The sequence below is a fragment of the Tenrec ecaudatus genome, chromosome 3 (genome assembly GCF_050624435.1).
Source record: "Tenrec ecaudatus isolate mTenEca1 chromosome 3, mTenEca1.hap1, whole genome shotgun sequence".
Lineage (NCBI taxonomy): Eukaryota > Metazoa > Chordata > Mammalia > Afrosoricida > Tenrecidae > Tenrec > Tenrec ecaudatus.
The window spans coordinates 197,316,581-197,337,536 of NC_134532.1; the positions used below are offsets into that span (position 1 = coordinate 197,316,581).

Here is a 20,956-nt window from a genome sequence, read left to right on the forward strand (position 1 = left end):
TTTGAGGTGTTAGTTTTTGTCAGTCATTGATGCTGTCACCCTTTCATCCGTACTCTCCCCGCAGGCCCACCCTCGAGGGGTGGGGTTCTCTGCTCACAGAAAGCTCATCTCTCTTGTGATGCCCCTCAGCCCGCCTGGTTTCTCTGATCCAACTGCCGCTCGTTGTCCCCTGTCTGCTCCGTCCCTCCCCTCCCCGGGCTCCTGGCAGCCTGCCCAGCAGTCTGTTTTTCTTTCACGGTGCTCCATCTGCCCTCTGCTTTCTGGTTCTTTCCTCTCCGCCTGGCTTCCCACTAGATGCTTGCCCTGCCCCTCCCTCCTCTCTGCTCTCACCTGCCCATCCATGGCTGAGTTCCTTCTCAAACTTTTCGATGCACGTGGTGAAATAAATGATTTCTAAAAATCACAATACTAAGCAAAAGGGTACCGTTAGATGCCCTGCTTCTAGCAGTGCCTCCATCTGCTCCCCACACCCAGGGAATTGTACACAAGGGTGCGAGGACCAACCTCGTGCGCTGTGTACGTGCCAGCCAGAGCGTTTGTTCCTTCACACACTTCCTGATCCTCCACTTCCATCCGCCTGATGCGAGCTGCCATCAGGTCACCTAGCTTGATCTCTTCTTGTTGGCCAAGACCTTAGACCTGGCTGTCGTCTCTGCCTCCTTCACTAGAAACACCCCTCCCCCACCCCCAGACCCCGGGTCTTGGCGACCCCGGGTGTGTCAGAGGAGAACTGTGTCCACGGGGCTTTCAAGGTCGGGACTTTGGGGAAGCAGATCACCAGACTTCTCGTCCAAGCATCCTCGGGGTGGACTTGACCCTCCAACCTTAGGACTAGGCGCTGAGCACCACCCAACAATGCCTTTAGATGTCTTCCACTAGAACATTCCACTTTCTCCTCTTAATGATCTCAGGGACAAAGTCCTGTCATGTTACAGGTGGCAGAGCGGCTTATACATTGGGCTGGTAACCGCAAGGTCAGCGTTACGAAACCACCAGCCGCTTGGTTGGGGAAAGTAAATGGTTACAGTCTTGGAAACCCACAAGGCCGGTTCTACCCTCCCCTGTAGGGTTGCTATGAGTTGGAATCGACTCGATGCCAGCGCATTGGTTTCTTAGGTGGTAGACACAGCTCAGCTGTTAGCAAAAGGTCCCGAGGTCACTCTACCCAGAAGTCTTTTGGCAGAAAGGTCTAGGGGGGAGGGTCTCTTGGTGAGAAACCCTAAGTTCCTGTATTCTACTCAGACACCCCTGAGGTTACCTGGAATTATAATCAACCCAACTGCAACCACCCTTAAGAAAAAAAATATAGTTTGAAGAAATGAGAGAACTCTGTCTCAGAGATGTTAAGTCACTGGTCCAAAGTCTCATAGCCTGTCAATCACATTTGGGTTCGTTGCCCAAGTTGGCCTTCGTAGTTGGGTTCTTTGCCCAAGTTGGCCTGGCCCCACAGTACTCACATCTGCTCAACCCCAGAGTGAAGGGCTTGTGGAAGTCTGGGGTCCCTTTGTTTGACCCCCCTAATCCTTTCTCTTTTCCAGCTTTCGGGAGGATTTCCATTATAACGACACTGCGGGCTACTTCATGATCGGAGGGAGCAGGTATGTGGCCGGCGCGGAAGGGTTTTTTGGCCCTCTGAAGTACTACCGCCTGCGCACCCTGGACCCTGCCCAGGTGAGCCCGGGGGACCCAGGAGAAGTTTGCAGCACCCACAGGGTGTGAGCGGGTGACTCTGGGCCACATGACCCCGAGTAAACAAAAGATGTTTCCCAGTGAGAGCACGCATGAGCTGTCATCAAATGTAATTAATAGGAAGGCTTTCCCCCCAGCAAACGCAATAATAGATTCCTGTTAGCGCAGGGTTCATTTAGTACTCATAAAATGGAACCCATTTACTTCCTCTGTTTTAATAACGACTAGCTTAATTATAGAGTAGATTTTTATCAGGCGGTTGCCTATCCAGTGATTAAGCTAATGAAAGGCGAGAGTCTTCGCTACTTGGTAAAGCTTCTCTGGTATGCTTTTATTTAAAGTATCAGAAGAGGCGATGCCCCGGTAAATTATAACCCTGCTTCTTCCCTTCGCTGCTGCTCTCTTCAGAGGTGCAGGCGTGGGCGCTCGCTGGGAGTGGGGTTGGGGGGGCAGGCTGGGGGTGTGGCTTCATGTTCAGAACCATCTGGGGTACTTGGCTCCACTCCCCAGACCCCTCACCAGTGGAGCTGCCTGGGCCTCCAGGCTGACAGCTTCACCAGAATAGAGCCCCACCATGGTTGCTTTCTCTGTGGCCAAGTGGGTTCAGTTTCAGGCTACTAACCAAAAGGTTGGTGGTTCAAATCCAGCAGCCACCCAATGGGTGTAAAATGAGACCGTCTGCTCTCATTAAAGAGCTACGGTCTCGGAAACCCTTGGGATCAGTTCTACTTTTCCCGCAGGGTCGCAGTGAGTCAGAACCGATGCGCAGGCGGGAGCCTGAAGGAGGCCATTCTCTCCTCTCTTTCCCCCGGTTCTCTGGGGCTTGCTCTGGGGAACAAATGTCTTATCAGGAGACGTGGGGATGGAGCCCCTTCTGAGCCCCTTTGAAGAAGGTTCTATGAAAATGGAAAACGTCAATTCTCTTACTGTGCAACCTGTGCTTATTGAGGACCTACTGTGTGTCAGGCTCTGTGCTCGCGGTTGGCGGGGCCAAGAGAAATGACGTGGCCTTAAAGACGGTGGGTCCATAGGCAGACATGCATTTCCTGTCATGGCAAGCACATACAAGTGGATACTGATGCACGGAAAACTCAACACTGACATAGAGCTACACTGGAATGCAAAGCAGAAATGGAATTTTTACAAGGAAGACATAGTTTGGCGGTGTGCAAATGCATGCTGATATTTTCTGTCACCAAGTTCAGGAATTGTTTGACTAAATAGAGCAGGCTAATTTTGAATTCGGTATGGCTCTCAAATGATACAAATCTCCAAATGGCCCTGGGCTAAAAATTAAAACAAACCCCAAACAAAAACAAAACAACCCCCCCCCCACAGTTCCCCACCACTGCTCTCAAGGGTCCCAGTCTCCAATGTTGACACCCCCAGAGGTAAGACAGGCCCAGTCCTTGAGTCTCTTTGGGCCTGTAATCAAACAAATCCCCAAAGATAAGCTTTAATTCAGATATGCGTACAGTATGTGGGAGGGAGCATGCGATGGGGACATCTGGATTTGCTGAAACTTGACCATGGGGTGGTCTCTCTGGGCTTCCTGCCCTCAGGCATGGCCTTGCAGGTGCTGGGCTGGGAGCTGGAGCCACCCTGCGGAGGAGACTATGCCTCGGTGGAACCCATGGGAGGGACAGTGGGATTTTCTAGGGTGAGTGGGCAGCAGGGGGCACTAGAGGGTAGAAGCCCTGACCCTTTAGGGCAGTGGTTCTCAACCTTCCTAATGATGCGACCCTTTAATACAGTTCCTCGTGTTGTGGTGACCACCCCCAGCCGTAAAATTATTTTCGCTGCTCCTTCATAACTGTCATTTGCTACTGTTATTAATCTGGTGACCCCTGTGAAAGGGTCATTCCATCCCCAAAGGGGTAGCGACCCACAGGTTGAGAACTGCTGCTGTAGGGGCTCTGCAGACATGATGGAGGGAGTCCTAGGGTGGCTTCTGAGGGAGTGGCAGATTGGAGAAGCATCTCAGGAATGCTGATGACACAGTGGTTGCACCTTGGGCTGCTAGCTGCCAGGTCAACAGTTCGAAACCACCAGCCGCTCCTGGAGAAAGATGAGGCATTCTAGCCCCCAAAAGAGCTACACTCTCAGAAACCCACAGAGGCAGTTCTACCCTGTGCTACAGGGTTGAAATGACTGGTGACAGTGAGTGAGAGACCCTTAGAAGGGATTCCTGAGCAACACACACACACACACACACACACACACACACACACACACACACACACACACACACCTGGTCTGAGACGCTTAGAAGGGATTCCTGAGCAACACACACACACACACACACACACACACCTGGTCTGAGACACACACACACACACACACACACACACACACACACCTGGTCTGAGACGCTTAGAAGTGAGTCCTGAGCAACACACACACACACACACACCTGGTCACACACACACACACTCACACCTGGTCTGAGACGTGGGGTCCCTGAGTCTGGATGAACTTGCAGGCACCTGGGCATGGGGTGACGTTGGGCTTAGGGATGGTCAGACAAGAGATCCATGGGCGTTTGGAGACTACTGTTCATCGGTTTTCTTGGCTTCTTGCAGATTTTTAATCCCTTCCTGGAGAAGCAGCTGGCTGAACAAATCAGATTATATTTTGAAAGCTGCGCCGAGGTTCGAGGGACCGTGTCAGCGTTTGCATCCGCGGTGCGGCTGGGCGGCGGGGATGAGAGGACGTGTAAGTATGGAGCTTCAGGAGAGGGGTCCAGCAGTGCTTGGCTCCTTTCGAATGAGGTTTGCCCAGACCCTATGGTAGCATAATGGGCTATGAGTCGGGCAGCTAAGCAAAAGGTCCGTGGTTCTAAACCACTATCGGAGAACGTGGAGGCTTTCTACACCCTTAAAGAGTTACAACCTGGGAAACCTATGGGGGTAAGTCTACCTAGTCCTATAGGGTCTCATCAGTTGGAATCAGCTCAAGGGCAGGGAGTTTGAGTTTTTGACACATGACTTGGCTTAGCCTCCCAAGGGGCCAGGGCAGCCGGGAGCCTGCCACAGGAGGGTGCCGGGGGAGGTGGCCTTCCACCAAGCAGACCAGCCACAGCCAAGAAGAACCACGATGGTCTCTGTGGCTTCCACCAGGGTGGTTGGAGTTTAAGGATGCTGGGGAGAGGCTTGGACCCTCGCAGGGCCTTGCTTTCTTACCCGCCACCCCTCAGCATGCCAGAACGGTCCACGCAAATAAACATGGATTGGAAAATAAATTCATCATTAGAAATGTTTTCCCCATCGGTGCACTTTTGTTTGGGGCCATTAATATCTGAAGAGTCGCTTTGAGAAATGGCGAGCTGTGCCTTTGTTGTTTGAGTGGTGGTTTTTGTTTTTTTTTAATTCTTGAAATCGACTCCTTCTGGAAGACGTGGGTAATTTCCCATGGTGTTGTTGTTGGGTGCCTTGCCGTCGGCTCCCACTCATCGTGGCAGCCCTCTGCGCCACAGAACCACACAGTGCCCAGCCCTGCGCCAGCCTCACCACGGTGCCAGTGCCTGAGCCTGTGGTTGCAGCCCCTGTACCCATCCATCTCCCTTTTTATTGCCCCTCTACTTTCCCAAGCATGATGTTCTTCTCAGAGCATTGGTGTCTCCCAATAATATTCCCAGAGAACAAGGCAAAAATCTCATTAGCCTGACTTCTGGCTCTCGGAGTCCTAGGGGCACAGTGGTCTAAAGCGCTTTGCTGCCACCCCAGAACGTGGCAGTTCAAGCCCCTGGGGCGTGCCCTCGGAGAACGGTGTGGCGGTCTGCTTGCGTGCAGGTTTCCGGCTTTGGAGACGCCAAGCCGTTGGTTCTCCTCTGCCCCACCGGTCACTCTGAGTCAGCATGGCCAGCAGTGGCGGGCTTTCGGAAGGCTGGGCTGAAGAGCGTCTGCTTTGACGGGAGGCCAATTGAATGGGTCGCCTATGCCCTTCTGCAAGTAAAATTCCCGGGAGGCATTTTGCCAACCAACATTGCAGACAGAATCTTGCTGTCCTGCCCCAGCGAGCGACGAGGGGTGCTTGCACCTCCGCAGTTCAGCTTGAGAGGCTCCATGGGTCCCCAGCTGCTCTGGCAGGCCACTGAATCATCCAGAGAACACAGTGCTGTTGGGAGAGGAGGAGGAAGATACGCATAGTGGCAAGGATGGACACGTAGGAGGCAGGCGATGGGAGGTGGGGTGGGAGAGCCGCGAAGCACTCTGTGGAGCAGGGTGGCTCTGCCCTTGCCCATCTCTTTGGGGGCAGTAGGAGGGTTCCTCTAGCATCTTCCGGTGCCCTGTCTCCCTAGGGGTCTGTTGGCCTTTGCTCTTCAATGCACACTGCCAACAAAGCGGCCTAGATACTGGCCTCCCGGGGCCCAGGTCGAGGCCAGCTGCTCATTCGGCGGAATTATTCAACAGCCATCGGCTACCTTGGCACGTAGCCCTGGGACTTGGCTCCAAGTATGTAACCTCGAGGCAGAGCCATCGCGGCCAAATTCAAAACCCTGAAACGTCCAAGCCAGCATCCGGAGATACTTGAAGCCCTACCTCTGTTTGTAGCTCCTTTTAGGAAGAACCGCAAGGTCAGCAGTTTGAAACCACCAGCTGCTTCTTGGGAGAAGGACGAGGCTTTTTACTCCTGTAAAGAGCTACAGTCTCGGAGACTCTCGGACTGACCTACCCCATCCTCAGTTTGCTATGAGTTGGCATCGACTCAAAGCCAAGGTGCATCAGGAAGAAGGGCTCTAGAGGCGGTAGATGGGCACTGCACACTGGTGTGGAAACCCCGAGGGATGGAGTTGACCCCAATTCCCGGTGGTCCTGCTGGTGCCCGCGTAGAGCTCTGCTCCATAGGCCCTTTAAGGGCTGAGTGTTGGGCAGCAGATGGGCAGGATTCTTATCCCAAGGTGCCTTTGGGCGAACTCTTGACATCAGTAGCCAGGCGTGTTCCCGCCATCCATGCCCAAGACTCAGGCTTCCCTCTCAGCAGAGACTTGCCCGGTGCTGTGATGCTAAGCGGGGGTCAGCAACACATCCAGGCTATGGTAGACCAGGAAGAAGGGCCTGGCACTCTACTTCGGAAAACTCAGCCCGTGAAAATCACATGGCTGACACACGTCTGCTCTTCAGTCTGTCTGGGGGATGGCCCGAGAGTGGGCAGTGGCTCTCTTCGCGTTATGCACGGAGGTGTTGTGAGTGGGGCGCTGGCAACTGAGGAAACGGAGGGCTGGCGGTCACAGGCAGAGGCCAGGTATGTTCCTGCCCTCCAGCCTTCTTCATCTTGCTCTGACAACCACCCTCCTGCCCTGGGCACCCTGTTCCGCCCTGGGTTCGGTAGTCCCCTGCCACGACCCCGCCGCACTTACATGATGGGGATTTGCTAGGGAAGCTAGCAGGTTACAGAATGGTGCAGATACAGTCCTTTTACCCAAAGTACTCTTCGGCACCACGCTGGCAGGCATGTCTCTCTGATCCTCGGCCACTCAGTCATGTGGTTTCCCTGGGCATCTGCCTTATTTGTGGGCTGGGAAACCCACCCCTCTGTCTCATGGTCTTGTCATGGCTCCTCTGCTCTGCCTCATGTTCTGGGTGCTGCGGTCTCTGGTGCTCTGCTTCCACTTCAGACGGGGACACTCCGCGCCCTCTGATGGGTGCCTCTTCTTAGGGGGAATGGAAAACCTGAATGGGCCCCTCCATTCGTCTTCCCCACACCCAGTTTCATGGCCCCGTCCGTGATTTGGTGGGAATGAATGAGACAGGGATAGAAGAGTCACACGAAGAGATGTCTCTTGAGGTGGGAAGCTAAGGACAACAAAGGGTGAAGGATCTCATGGTTCCTTTTCTGTTTAGGTGACCTCCAGAATGCCTACCTGGACCTGACTCGCAGGTACGGGAGGCCTGTGATGTGCCAAGCCATCCCCTGGGAGAAGGAGCTGAAAGCCAAACACCCCAGCTTGTTCCAGACCTTGCAGGAGGTGGACCTGCTGACGGGTGAGTGAGTCTTTGCTCAGCCTTTGGACCTGGGGTAGACGTTGGTGTCTCGCTCGCCTGTCTTGGTGGTGTATCCCTCCTCATGATTCGTCGTCTCCACATCCCAGTGTGACTTCAGACTTCAGTGTTGCGCTTGGGTGCCCACAGCTTCCCGCATAGCTGTACTCCCTTCCAACGTGGAACACAGCAGCTCTCATGTACGAATGGCGTAAGTCATTTCCTAAGACAGAGGTCACTGACAGACAGCCCTCTGCCACATCTGGCCTCAACCTACATTGCCATAGATTCAAAGAACAGGAAGAGGAAAAAAAAAGTTAGCTGCCCCTTACAGATTAGTATTAAAGCGCACATTGATAGCTTTAAAAAAAAAACCAGCAACAAAAAACTCCCAAAGATTTGACCACCTGAGACCTCCCTTCTCTCCCTTATCCACAGTCCCTCCTCCCTCTCTTTTATCCCCTGCTATTCCATTGACTCACCGTAAGGTCAGTAGTTCAAACCCACCAGCTGCTCCACAGGAGAAAGAGGAAACTTTCTCTCCCGTAGAGATTTAGAGCCTTGGAAACCCACAGGGGCAGTTCTACTCTGCCTGATAGTGCTGCTGCTGGGAGTGTGAATGAACCCAATGGCAGTGATTTGCTTTCTTGACTTCATTGACGAGGAGTCCCGCTGGCACTGGGCATTAGGCATTGGTCTGCTCACTGCCAGGCCAGTGGTTCAAACCCATTAGCTGCTCCAGGATGGGGCTGACATCTCTTGAAAGGATTTCGTTTCCGTTCAGAATTCCCATGACAGTGGTAGGTTTGGTTTGCCTTCATTGTGGGAAGAGCATTGGAATTCTCACCAAAAGGTCCTTGCTTCTGGGGAACAACCAGGGAATTGAAACCAGCATTTAGGAGGGTGTAGAGATCCTGTGAGTGTTAGAGCAACACCAGTCTAGCTGAGAGGGAGCACTAAGAGGTAAAAGAAGGGGAAAGTGATGGTGGGGCAGGAGGAGGCAAAAGGAAACACAGGTAAGTTCTAGGAAGCAAAGCTATAGATAGAGGTATTAACAGACGTGTGTACTTAAGTAAATACATTAATCCTTAAAAATAGAGGTATTGGCCTATGTACATATATTTATAAGGCAATACACCATGGCTGCAGATGGGCCTTGGGCCTCAGCTCATACCCTCCCCCAATATAAGAACACTTTGTTCTAACAAAATGGCATTTTGTGATGCTCACCACCCCACCTCCCACCCCAGACACGATCGCTGAAGACAAAATGGGTGCATAAGCAGATGTGGTGAAGACAGAGGATGGTGCCCAGCTATTAAAGATATAGCATCTGGGGTCTTAAAGGTTTGAAGTTACATAAGCAGCCATCCAGCAGTGGAGCAATAAGTCCACATGGAAAAAGCACAATCACAGTGATCATGTGGTGTCATCGGGACTGGGAAAGGGCATCAGAAGTTTCATAACCAACAACAAACAAACAAAAATGTGTGGTGAGAATGAGGGGGTTAGAGTGGAGACTCAAAGCCCATCTGTGGACAATCTCCCTACAGAGGGGGTGGGGGGATGAGTCAATCGGTGCAGTAGAGCACGAGTGGAGCACGCAATATGACTCTGATCCCTTAAGGCCTCCTCACTTCCCACTATCATGACCTCAGTGCTGCTTCCCACTCTGCACTGGATGGGAGCATGGACATGGGTATAGGCAGGAGATGAAGCTCATGACATGCGGAAGCCAGGGGTGGGAATGCGCATAGCGATGCCAGGTGGGTGGGGAGAAGGGAAGGAGAGGCGGGGAGGGAGTACCTATCGCAATGATTGGCACATAAGCACACATGCCCATCCAGGGGGGAAAAGAGAAACCAGAGGGGAAGGGAGACAGGGGTCGGTGTGAGATATGAAAATAATAACAATTTATGATCTCTCGGGGGGCCACGAGGGTGGAGGGTGAGGGGAGAGGAGTTGATCCCAAGGGCTCATTAGGAAGTAAATGTCTGGAAAAGAGTGATGGCAATAACTGTGCTAATATGTCAGATACAATTGACGTATGGAACGTTACGAGTTGTAAGAGCCCCAATAAAATGATCTTAAAAAAAAAAAGGCTCTCTGTTCCAACTCAGCAGCTGCCCCTTGGGAGCAAGGTGAGGCCACCTGCTCTTGTGATTTACACTCTTGGAATCACCACACGGGGTCGCTAGGAGTCGGAATTGGCTAGACGGCGTTGGGCACTCCATCCAGAAGCGGGACAGCTGACCACTGAGCTGCTAATCAAAAGGTTGGCCTCTGAAGCCGCCCAGTGGCCCTGTGGGAGAAAGACCTGGTCATCCACTCCCTCTTAGACACCACAGCCTCGGAAACCCTACAGCGACGGGCATCCTGCTCCTCCTGGGGTCAGAGTCCACCGTGAGTGGAAAATCAACTTGGCGTCACCCAATAGCAGCAGCTTGCCTGGGCTGTTGTGGTACTTGAATGCAGAGCCCCAATTTGACACAAGCATTGAGTATCCTCAGGACTCTCTTCGTTCTCTCAGGGCTCCTGCCTAGGCCCGTGGCGGTCTGTGTTAACTTGGTAGTTAGGCACGCACAGTATCCCACTGGGCAGATGGGAGAAACTGGAGCGGTGCAGATGGAGGAAGGAGTTACTAGCTGGATACGATCACTGTGGTGCAGGCCACTGATGGGCAATGTAGAAATGGCCGTCTGCTCTGCAGAAAACTTCCCAGGAATGGCAGCGTCCAGTTGAATGGACCGACTTTGTAGGCAGTGGCCATCACGTGTAGGAAGGATTTGAGCTATACAGGATATTTCACTTACGGTCATTTGATACTGTCGGTCCAGGGACTTGGCTGGACTTCACAGAGATCAGTGAGAGGACATGCAGTCGTCCTTGACCTTGAAGGGCAGACTCGACAGAAGGAAAAAAGAAGAGAAAATTGGTGCTGGGTTTCATAAAGCTGACAGACAATTGGAACTGTTCTTGAATGGACAGAGTGGACATCAAAATGCCGGCATTAGTTTGAAGGCCCCTGGACAGTGAAGATGGTTGAACTCAGCAGCCCCGGGGTCACCGTGGGTTCTGAGTGGGGTGGCTGACTGCCAGGCCATCAGTTGGAACCCACCGCCTGCACCAACAGAGAAAGACGGGGCTTTCTGCCTTGGAAACCCACAGAAGGGCAGGTCTACTCTGTCCTCTTGGGTCACTGTGAGTTGGATGGCAGTGAGTGAGTGAGACTGACGAACCAAAGGACCTGGAATTAGAAAATCAACAGGGGGGAACACTCTCAGCATCTCTAACGCTGAGGAACTGAAGGGGAAAAAATCAAGTCCTGAGTTGCAGTGTTGAAGGATTCCATAGGCCACATATTGACACAGGAAACATCAAAAGATGATGGAAGGAATGTATGGACTCATTGTTCCCTCAAAAATTTGTTGCTATTTAACTATTTCAAGAGGTAGAATTTGATAAACATGGCATTGAAGGAAGAAGTCCAAGCTGCACAGAAGGGATTCAGGAAGAAACAAAGACTCCAGAAACTGACCGACTATGAATTGAATTACTTCAACAAACTGCTGTGCCCCTGAAGATGCTCACTTGTCCATGCCAAAGCATCTGGAAGATAGCTACCTGGCCAACTAACGGAAAGAGAGCCCTACTGGTGCCCGTTCCAAAGAAAGGTGAACTAACAGCAAAGAAGAGGATGTGGAACGAGGTATACCGTTGCCGTCGACAGATGGATCTTGGCTGCTAGAAGAGAACACCAGCGAGATGTTTGCCGTGTCATGACTGTGCAAAGGCATTGGCCGATGTAGATCATGGACACCAAATATGGACACCACTGGGAAGAATGGGAGTCCCAGGACACTCATTTTACTCACGTGGAACCTGTACACAGACCGAGACAGATGGTTTTTTGAACAGAACAAGGATGACAGCATGACTTAAAATCAGGAAAGGTGTGTGTCAGGGTTGTATTCTTTCACGGCACTTCTTCTATCTGTATCCTTACCAAATAACCCAAAAGACTCGACTACAAGGGGGTACCCCCCCAAAAAAACCCAGAATTGTGCTGGGCAGAGCAGAACTTTTGTAATACACATTTTTCCCAAACACTGTACAACTTGCTGTGAGTTAGTGCACTCAGTGGCGTCGCCTGGTAAGGTTCTCTCTGGTCAGTGAATTTTTTTTGTAAAAGCAATTTTGCTCGAACCTTGTTTTTTGTGATGACTGATTTAAGAGAACAGCGTGTAGCTGCGATATTTTGCTTCCTGCTCAGGAAAAATGCCGCAGAAACTCATGCAGTGTTGAACTCAGCTTACAAGGACAGCGCTATGGGAAAAACTTAAGTGTAAAAGTGGTTCTCTTGTGTCAAAAAAGGTGAAATGTGGAGTGGTGACAATCCTCGTTCTGGACATCCGTCCGCTTCCTGGAAGGATGAAAATGTCGACTGGTGATGCATTTGGAGTTTATTCCACTGTTAATCAAGCTTTCTATTTAGAGGCTTTGGAGAGATTATGTAGCAGTGTGCGACCAAAAAAGCCTGATTTGTGGCAGACGGGGGACTGGCTTTGACACCACGACAATCCACCTGCTCACATAGCCATCTCAGTGCGCCAGTTTTGGGCAAAGAACAGCATGCCTCCTCTCTTGCCCCACTCACCTTACACACCTGACCATGCTCTGGGCTACTTCTTTTTGTTTCTGCAAATGAAGAAGGACATGAAAGGATAGCAATTTGACGACATAGAAGAACTGAAGGTAAAACAAGGGAAGTGCTGCCAGCCCTCCATACAGATGAGTTTTTTAAATGTTCCCAAGAATGGAATCACAGATTTGACAAATGTATGAAATGTAATGGAGAGTATTTTGAAGGTGATAAAGTTGTTTTGTAAAAAAAAAAAGTTTAAATATATGACTTTGAAAAAATTCTGATTTTGGGGGGTACCCCCTTGTATATGAAGAAGAATGTGGCATCAGGATTAGATGAAGACTCATTAGCAAGTTTCAATAGGCAGGTGATACCACCTTTGTTGAGCCAAAGAGTTGCTTGAAGCACTTACTGATGAGGATCCAAGAATACAGGCTTCACCATAAAAGAAACACAAATTCTCACAACGGAACCAATAACCAGCCTGTTAGTAAATGGAGAAAAGATTGAGGTTGGCAAGGAGTTCATTTACCTGTCTCTATCAACGCAGAGACACTGTATGGGGCAGGGTGGGACTATCCCATCTCCTTTCCAAGGCTGTCATCTCTACAGGGCAGCCCTGGTGGTGTAGTGGTTACACTTTGGGCTGCTAACTACAAGGTCAGAAGTTCAATGCTTCCTCTGTGGGAAGCATAAAGAATTCCAGTCTTGGCTATCTCACAGGGGCAGTTTTACGCTGCCCTGTAGGGTCATGCACTATAGTTAGTCAATCTAATGAAAGGCAAATACTTGATCAGTCCGCCATTATAAAAGAAAAATTTGAGAAAAATTGTTTCCACACCAAAAAAGGAAGACCGGGGATTACAAAGATGCTGGGGTCAGAGGGAGAAGAGGAAAAGGGGGAAAGAAAATAGATGAAATTTATATGTATATATATATATATTAAGATGCATAGCTGGTAACATACATAGCTATGTAGTTGGTAACACAGATGGATTCGTCGGTAAACAGATAATGGATGGATGACAGCAGAGATGGAAGGGCAAATCCCAGAGCTAGCTACGCAGGGGACTTGGACACGAATCCTGCTGTGAGGAGCCTGTGGCATAGTGATTGTACATTGGGGGACTAACTGAAAGGTCAGCAGTTCAAACCCGCAGCCATTCTGCAGGGAAAAGACTGCACAGGGCTTTCTACTCCTGTAAATTTGCAGTCTCAGAAATCTCACAGGACGGCAGCTCCACCCTGTCCTCGGGGTGGGGGGGTGGGGGGGTCTCTGAGTGGGCATCGACTCGATGGCAGTGAGTTTGGGTTTTTGGCTCGATGGCTCATAGGAGCCTGGGCTCCCCTGTTGACTAAAAGGTTGGCAGTTCAAACAGCTGTCCCAGAGGAGAGAGGTCCCGGTCTGCTTTCAGGAAGACTTCCAGCCTCGGAAGCCAGCAGGGACGGGGTTACAGCTCTACTCTGTTCTGCCGGGTCACCGTTGGCCAGGAACGACTCCGCAATAGGATCCGTGTGGTTTTTCCTGACGACTCTAAAACGGGCTGCATCCTGGTCTGCTTTTAAACACAAGTCTCTCTCTACCTCTTGGTAAAGCTCCCCTTTCTCTCTCTCTCTTTCCGGGAACAGGGTGGGGGTCAGAAGGGCATTGCTCAGTAGCTCTGGATTCCCCTCAGCTCTGGCTTGTGTGCCCCCTCGATTGACCACTGCGGCCCCGCTCATCCCCGACTCCCCCACACCTCCCACGTCTCTCCCGCCAACCTCTCCCAGGCTTCTCCGCTGTGGCACTGTGGGTCTTGTGAGGCATGCCCTCTGCCCCATGGGAAGGTGAGCTGCACCTTCTGACCAGGAGAATCAAGACGGTTATGACGACCATAAATACTCCCAGACCTTGCCGAACGCCTCCCCCGCACCAGGGCCCAGCTTGCCCCCCCCCCCCCCCCCCGCCCCGAAGAGCCACCTCTGTGCCAGTTTGCTTATTGTTGCTGGAGAGAGGCAGCTCCTCCCCCCTCCGGTTTTGTTGGGTCTCTGGGGGTGGCACCCCCCCGCCCCTGAAACAGGCGGGTCTGCCACTGGGAGCCCGTGGGCACGGCGACATTGTGTTTATGGGGTTCCTGGTCACAATTAAATATAGTTTTGCTGATTGGGAACAAGAGTGAATCATTTTCACAAAACAGTCTTTTTAAAGCAGATACACTTAATGAGAATGTTTGCGTGTTATTTTTACAGTTCAAAAGTTTTGTTTATGAGAATTTAGAATTACTTTATTCTCCACAGAGGCCTGGAGACAGAATCTATTAAAAAAGAAGGGGAAAAAATACCCTAGTTTTATTAAAAAGCTTCCAAACCTTAAGACTTGGGGATATTGGTGCTAAGGAACTGCTACATCCCGCCGAGGACAGTGAATGCGTTTAGCTGACCTCGCTCAAACAGGCTCCCGGCTGGAGCTCTGGGGGCAGAGTGCGCTGCGAAAGGCAAGATCAGCAGTTCAAACCCACCAGCAGCCTCCACAGGAGAAAGCTAGGGCTTTCTACATGGGTGAAGGGAGACAGCGGTCGGTATGAGATATGAAAATAATAATAATTTATAAATTATCAAGAGTTCATGAGGAAGGGAGCAAGGAGGGAGGGAGGAAAAAAAAAAGAGCTGATACCAAGGGCTCAAGCAGAAAGAAACTGTTTTGAAAAGGATGATGGCAACATATGTACAAATGTGCTTGACACAGTGGATGGATGGATTGTTCTAAGAGTTGTAAGAGCCCCCCCAAAATGATTAAACTAAAAAAAGAGGTATAGCCCCATAAACCCACAGGGGCAGTTCTACCCTGTCCTGGAGGGTCGCCATGAGTCAGAATCGACCTGATGGCAGGGACTTTGGTTTGATCGGACTCCCATGGGCTTCTGGCGGCACGCAAGGCTAAGCATTGAGCTGCTAACCGAAAGGCCGGCGCTTCCAAACCACCCACCGCTCCAAGGGAGCAAGACAAGACTGTCTGCTCCTGCACGGGTTTTACAGAATCGTTCAATGTGGTGGGAGAGGTGGAGCCCAGGCTGAACCGTGCCGCCCTCTGGCCCAGGGTTCCCGCTGAAGGAGTCGCTGAGCGGCCCTCAGAGGAAAACTCTTGACTGCTAACCAGAAGGGTTGGCAGTTCAGACCCACCCGACGGAACCTAGGGAGAAAGACCTGGTGGTCTGCTTCCAGAAGATCCCAGCCTTGAAAATCCACTGGAGTGCAGGCCACACTACAACACGTGGGTCCCCCCCACTGCCCTGCGGTCAAAATCAACTCTGTGGCAGCTGGTTTGGGGTTGTTGTTCTTGCTGTGATGCCGGGCCGCCAGGCCCTTCTTGCGTGCCTGCTGCCATCAGCAGCGGCCACACCTGTCCTGGCTGTATGGCCTTCTCCCTGGCCGCTGGGCACACACTGGGCCCTGCACTGCCACCTCCAGGGGCCTCGGGACACCCCTGGAGGTGTGTGGGTGCAGGAGCGGTGATTCTCCAGAGCAGGCCTCCACTCTTGTTCTACCTCCAGCCCTGTTTGCCTTGTCCCCTCGGGCGAGCCTGGCACTGGCTCTGGAAGTGGGGCACACACCGCTGGTTCACCTCTCTACCTGGAACACAGCTGGCTCAAGGCTGTGCTAGTGTCCTCCCCCCACTGCGAGAGAGAGACTGGTGTCAGGACTTCCTCGGGCAGGGAAGAAGCAGCAATCACGCTTCTGTCAATGGAGGGTCAAACACACGTCAGTCCGTACGGTGAACGTGCCTCTCCTCTGGTCTCCTAGAGGAGGACCCCTAAGAAGACGACTGGCAGCGTAGTCACTCCTAGATCCACAAACACCCTTCCTTTCGAATTTTCCCTAAGTGACTAGGTGGTGATTTGAACCTGCCAGCCTCTCTATGGGAGAGAGGGGCTTTCCTTAACGACTCACCCACTGCTCCGAAACCTTGTAGGACAGAGCAGAGCTGCCCCTGGGGGTTTCCAAGACTGTCAGTCTTTACAGGAGCAGAAAGCCTCATCTTTCTCCGGGCAGTGTGGCTCGTGGTTTCGAACTGCTGGCCTTGAGGTTAGCAGCCCAGCATGTAACCCACGACACCACCAGGGCTTCTCTGAAGGCTTGAGGGCCTCAGAAAACCCAGGGAGCCAATCTCTGTGTCGTCGGATCACCATGAGCCCAGATCCGTTTCATGGCAGTGGGTGGTGGTGGCGTTAAGTATCTGGCACTGTTTTGAGGAGCCCTGCCAGCGTAGTGGGTGTTGAGTGGCACTACCCACAGTGAGGTGAGCAGTTCAAAACCACCAGCTTCTCTGAGAGACAAAGATGAAGCTCTCTACTTCCCTAAACACACACAGCCTCAGAAGCCCATAGAGCAGCGGTTCTCAACCTGTGGGTCACGACCCCTTTGGCGGTAGAACAACCCTTTCACAGGGGTTGCCCGATTTGTAACAGTAGCAGAATTACAGTTATGAAGTAGCAATGAAAGTAGTTTTATGGTTGGGGTGGGGTAGGGGGGTGGAGGGGGCGCTCACCACAACATGAGGAACTGTATTAAAGGGTCTCAGAATAGAGGCGTGTGTTAGTCTGGGTAAAATAGAGAAACAAATTCAGAGACTCTGTTGGCTGTAAGAAAGAGCAACTGAATATTGAGAAAACGCCCCATCCCAGTCCAGATCAAGTCCATAAGTCTGACATTAGCCCATATGTCCCATACCAATCTATACATTCCTCTTCAGACGCACAAAACACATGCACTGACGCTCAATGCAGGAAGATCACAGGCCAGTGGGTGCAAAGTCAGTGGTGGTAGAAGCATCTCAGTGCTGGCAGGGGTCTCCATGTGGCTCCTCCAGTTCCCAGGCCTGCCTCCATGTGGCTTCTCCTCAGGGATGTCTTGCAGGAAGTGAGCAAAGAGAGAGCGTCTCTCCCAACGCCAAGGAGGAAATACAGGAATTCCCAGAATTCTCAGGAGAAGGCCATGCCCACACAGAGACCTGATTGGTCATATCTTGATTGACAGGCCGGACTCCACCCTTCACTCATAATCTTCTCAAATCGACACCAGATTATGTAATGACCACAGGGCAGTTCTCCTAGGTCCCGCAGGGTAACTATGAGGACCTAGTAGGCTGCCAGGCAGTGAGTTTGATTTTTTTGGTACGTGTGTTTGTGTCATTTTTGTATCACATTTACAGCTGGTTCTCTGCAAAAAGAATTCTCTGCACAGCTCTAATTAGGACTTGGGATCACCGTGTGGGATCCATGTGGTGGCAACCAGCAAGCACAGTTAGAGGAAAGGAGCCCTTGGGGGGCGGGGGTACGAATGGTTAGGGGCTCACCCACTAACCGAAGGGTTGATGGTTCAAACTCGCCCAGAGGCACCTGGAAGAAAAGCTTGAGGGTCTGCTGCCGTGGGACCACAGCCTGGAACACCCAGGGTGCCAACCGCGGTGTGCGCCACGAGGCGGCAAAGGCTCCACCCAGACTGGTTTGGTGGCTTTAGTTGCCAAGAGGAGCTCTACTTGCTGTGTGTTTTCTTCGGCTGCTCTGCTGATGCATCGATCTTAGTAGAACACCCTCGTCAGCGCCGCCGTGTTCATGTCTGAGATGGGCCACAGGAAAGGATGGGGCTCTCAGATGTTTGATGCCTGGCACACTTGCTGTGGGCATTGACAAGGCGAAGGCACACGGGGAAAGACTTTAAATTGTGAGGGTGTTTTGAAGTCACTCTGTGCCATACACTGTCACTCATTCAGTCATTCCTTCCTTCCCTTCTGCATTCACTAAACAAGCATTTCCTACCTGCCCTGACAAGTCAGACCCAAACCCAAACCCAATCCCAATCAAACTCCCTGCTATCAAGTCCCTGCTGACTCACGGGGACCCCATAGGACAGGGTAGACTGCCCCCTGTGGTTTTCTGAGACAATAACTCTTCTCAGGAAGTAGAAAGCCCCATCCTTCTCCTGCCGATGGGTCAGTCAGGATATAACAAACCAGAGATTGTCCTTTGAACTGCGGGTAAATTAAATCTATTGAAAAACTCTCAGAGTCTCCACAAAGAAACTCATTTGTGCAATTGAACGAGCTCCTCCATTCTGCTCTGAGATTGTGTTTGGGGGCCCCTGGATTCTGATGTTCCCTCACTAAGCCACCCAAACCCTGAACTCCAAACTCACTGCTGCCTCTTTGGTGACCCTTTAGGACAGAGTAGAATGGCCCCCTTGGGTTTTTGAGGGTACAAACGCCTCAACTTGAGAAAAGTTGAGAAAGCCTCTACTTTCTCCCATGGAACAGCTGGTGGGTTTGAACCGCTGGCCTTGTGGTTAACAGGACGACAAGTAACCCACGACAGCACCAGGGCTCCTAATAGAGTAAGAGAAAAGCCCTCTTTCCAAAGAGGGTCCTGTTTCGAGGCTGGGACCCTGCAGCTCTTTTGAGAGGGGACACAGTTCTTCCGGCTGCCTAGTGGGTGAGCGCTAAGCTGCTAACGGAAAGGTTTGGGAACCCCATAAGGCAGTCCTGCTCCGTCCTGTACGGTCACCGTGAGTCGGAATGGACTCGACGGCAGTAAGTTTGTGTTTGGGGAACATCTTGTGCCACCATGTGGACTGACACAGTGGCTGCTACAAGGGGCCCAACGGAAGACCCATTGTGAGGATGGCACGTTGTGTTGTGTTGTGCACAGGGGCTCTGTGAGTGGAAACAACTTGACGCCTAGCAACAACAATCTGTGGGATCCTAGACCAGGGCTTCCTTTCTCCTCACGAGGCCATCGTGTGACTGTGTTCCTGGTGGCATAGTGGGCTGTGCACGGAGCTGCTGACCACCAGGTCAGTGGTTTGAACCCACCAGCGTGGATTTGAGGATCCCTGGGTGGTGCAAATGGCTTGTACTCAACAGCTCTGGTGGCGTAGTGGGTTACACGTTGACTTGCTAACTGCAAGGTCAGCAGTTCAAAACCATCCACCACTCTGCAGGAGAAAGATGAGGCTTTTTACTCCTATAATGATTTATAGTCTCAGAAGCCTGCAGGGGCAGTTCTACTCTGCCCTCCAGGGTCTCTCCGAGACAGTCGGAGGAGACTTGGTGGCAGTGAGTTTGGTGTGAGTTTCTTTGAGGCTGCCTCGCCTTTGGGCCACTGTGACCAGAGCTGCAGTGAACGCTCGTGCACAGGTGTCTGTTGGCATGACTGCTCTCCGGTCTCCCGGGCATGTTCCGAGGAGTGGAATTGCTGACACACATGGTGGTTCTACGAGGAATGGGTTGAGAATCCACCAAACTCTCTTCCACTGCAGCTGCCCTGTCTTGCAGTCTCACCAGCACCAGATTAGGGTTCTACTTCCTTCACACACACAACCTCCCTCCCTCACACTGTCCTCACACCTTCATATTCCGGCGGGCTCCAGGTGTCAAAGAGCTCCAACGTACATGCCAACCCGTTGGGCCCCCATGTCTTGGGTACCTCAGCACTGACTGTGCTAGGCCCCGGGGCAGCCAGCCCACACACCTCTCCCACGAGAGCCCAGAGAGCCCGGGGCTCCTGAGGCAGCAGTGCTGGTTAACTGCTGACAGCGACGTGCTAATCGGCTGGAAAGCACAGCGTCCCCCCGGCGCTTCCACTCCGGTCTAGCAGCCTCGCTCCCCCCGCGGTCGGTTGGCATACTTTGGAATTGAAGGTGGCAGCGCTCCTTGGGGCTCCAGCTGCTGTGCATCTAGATTTGGCTGTTGCCTGCCGGCATTCCAGAGGCACTGCTCTGCATCCCGATCACCAGGCCGGGCTCCCGCACACTGATTGCTGCTCTCAAGGTCAGCAGTTCAAACACCCCCGGAGTGCTGTGGCAGAAAGAAGGGGCTGGCAGCTCCCAGAAAGAGGGTTATTTGTTGTGAGTCAGAATCAACCCAGTGGCAGGGGGGTTGGTTTTGTGGGACTCCATCCTGAGCATTTTCCGTCGCCTCATATGCCTGTGGAAGTTGGACATTGAATAAGCAAGACCGAAGAAGAGCGGATGCGTTGGAATTGTGTCACTGGCAAAGATTCTCAATAGTATCACGGAACGCCGAAGGATTATACAGATCTGTCTGAGAAGAAGGACAGGATGCTAGACTGCTCCGCAGAGGCCAGCCTGGGGAGGCTTCGTCTCACGTACTTTGGACACGTTGTCAGGAGAGGCCAGACCCTGGAGACGGGCGCCATGCTTGGTAAAGTGGAGGGGGAGTGAAAAACAGGAGGGCCCTCGATGAGATAGACGGACACACTGACTGCAGCCGTGGCCTCAAACGGAAGGCCGATTGTGAGGGTGGCGCAGGACTCCGCAGCGTCTCGTTGCGTTGTATGTAGGGTCACTATGAGTCGGAACCAATTTCACAGCACCTGACAGTAGTAGCAGCAGCTGCCCTGGCCTTTGGAGGAGCCCTGAAGGTGTAGTGGGCTGCTAACCACACGTCAGTAGTAAGAATCCACCGGTTGCTCCACGGGAGTAAGATGAGGCTCTCTGCTCTCGTCAAGAATGACAGTCTCAGAGACTCACAGGGGCAGTCTGAATCCACTTGGTTGCGGGGAGAGCTCAGCCCTGGGATGGCATCATGCTCAAGAGTGCCACCTTTGGGAATACAGGGGACCGTTCTGCTTTGGTTTCCCAGGAAGCT

General features: G+C 52.1%; 1 protein-coding gene across 1 annotated transcript in view; it reads left to right on the forward strand.

The window, feature by feature from the left end:
• Positions 1-20,956, forward strand: part of SEL1L3 (SEL1L family member 3) — a 142,200-nt gene that overhangs the window by 38,506 nt on the left and 82,738 nt on the right. Inside the window, exons 6-8 of the mRNA XM_075545010.1 lie at positions 1,539-1,671; positions 4,272-4,404; positions 7,533-7,673. Coding sequence (XP_075401125.1) covers positions 1,539-1,671; positions 4,272-4,404; positions 7,533-7,673 — 407 coding nt within the window. The remainder of the gene's footprint in view (positions 1-1,538; positions 1,672-4,271; positions 4,405-7,532; positions 7,674-20,956) is intronic.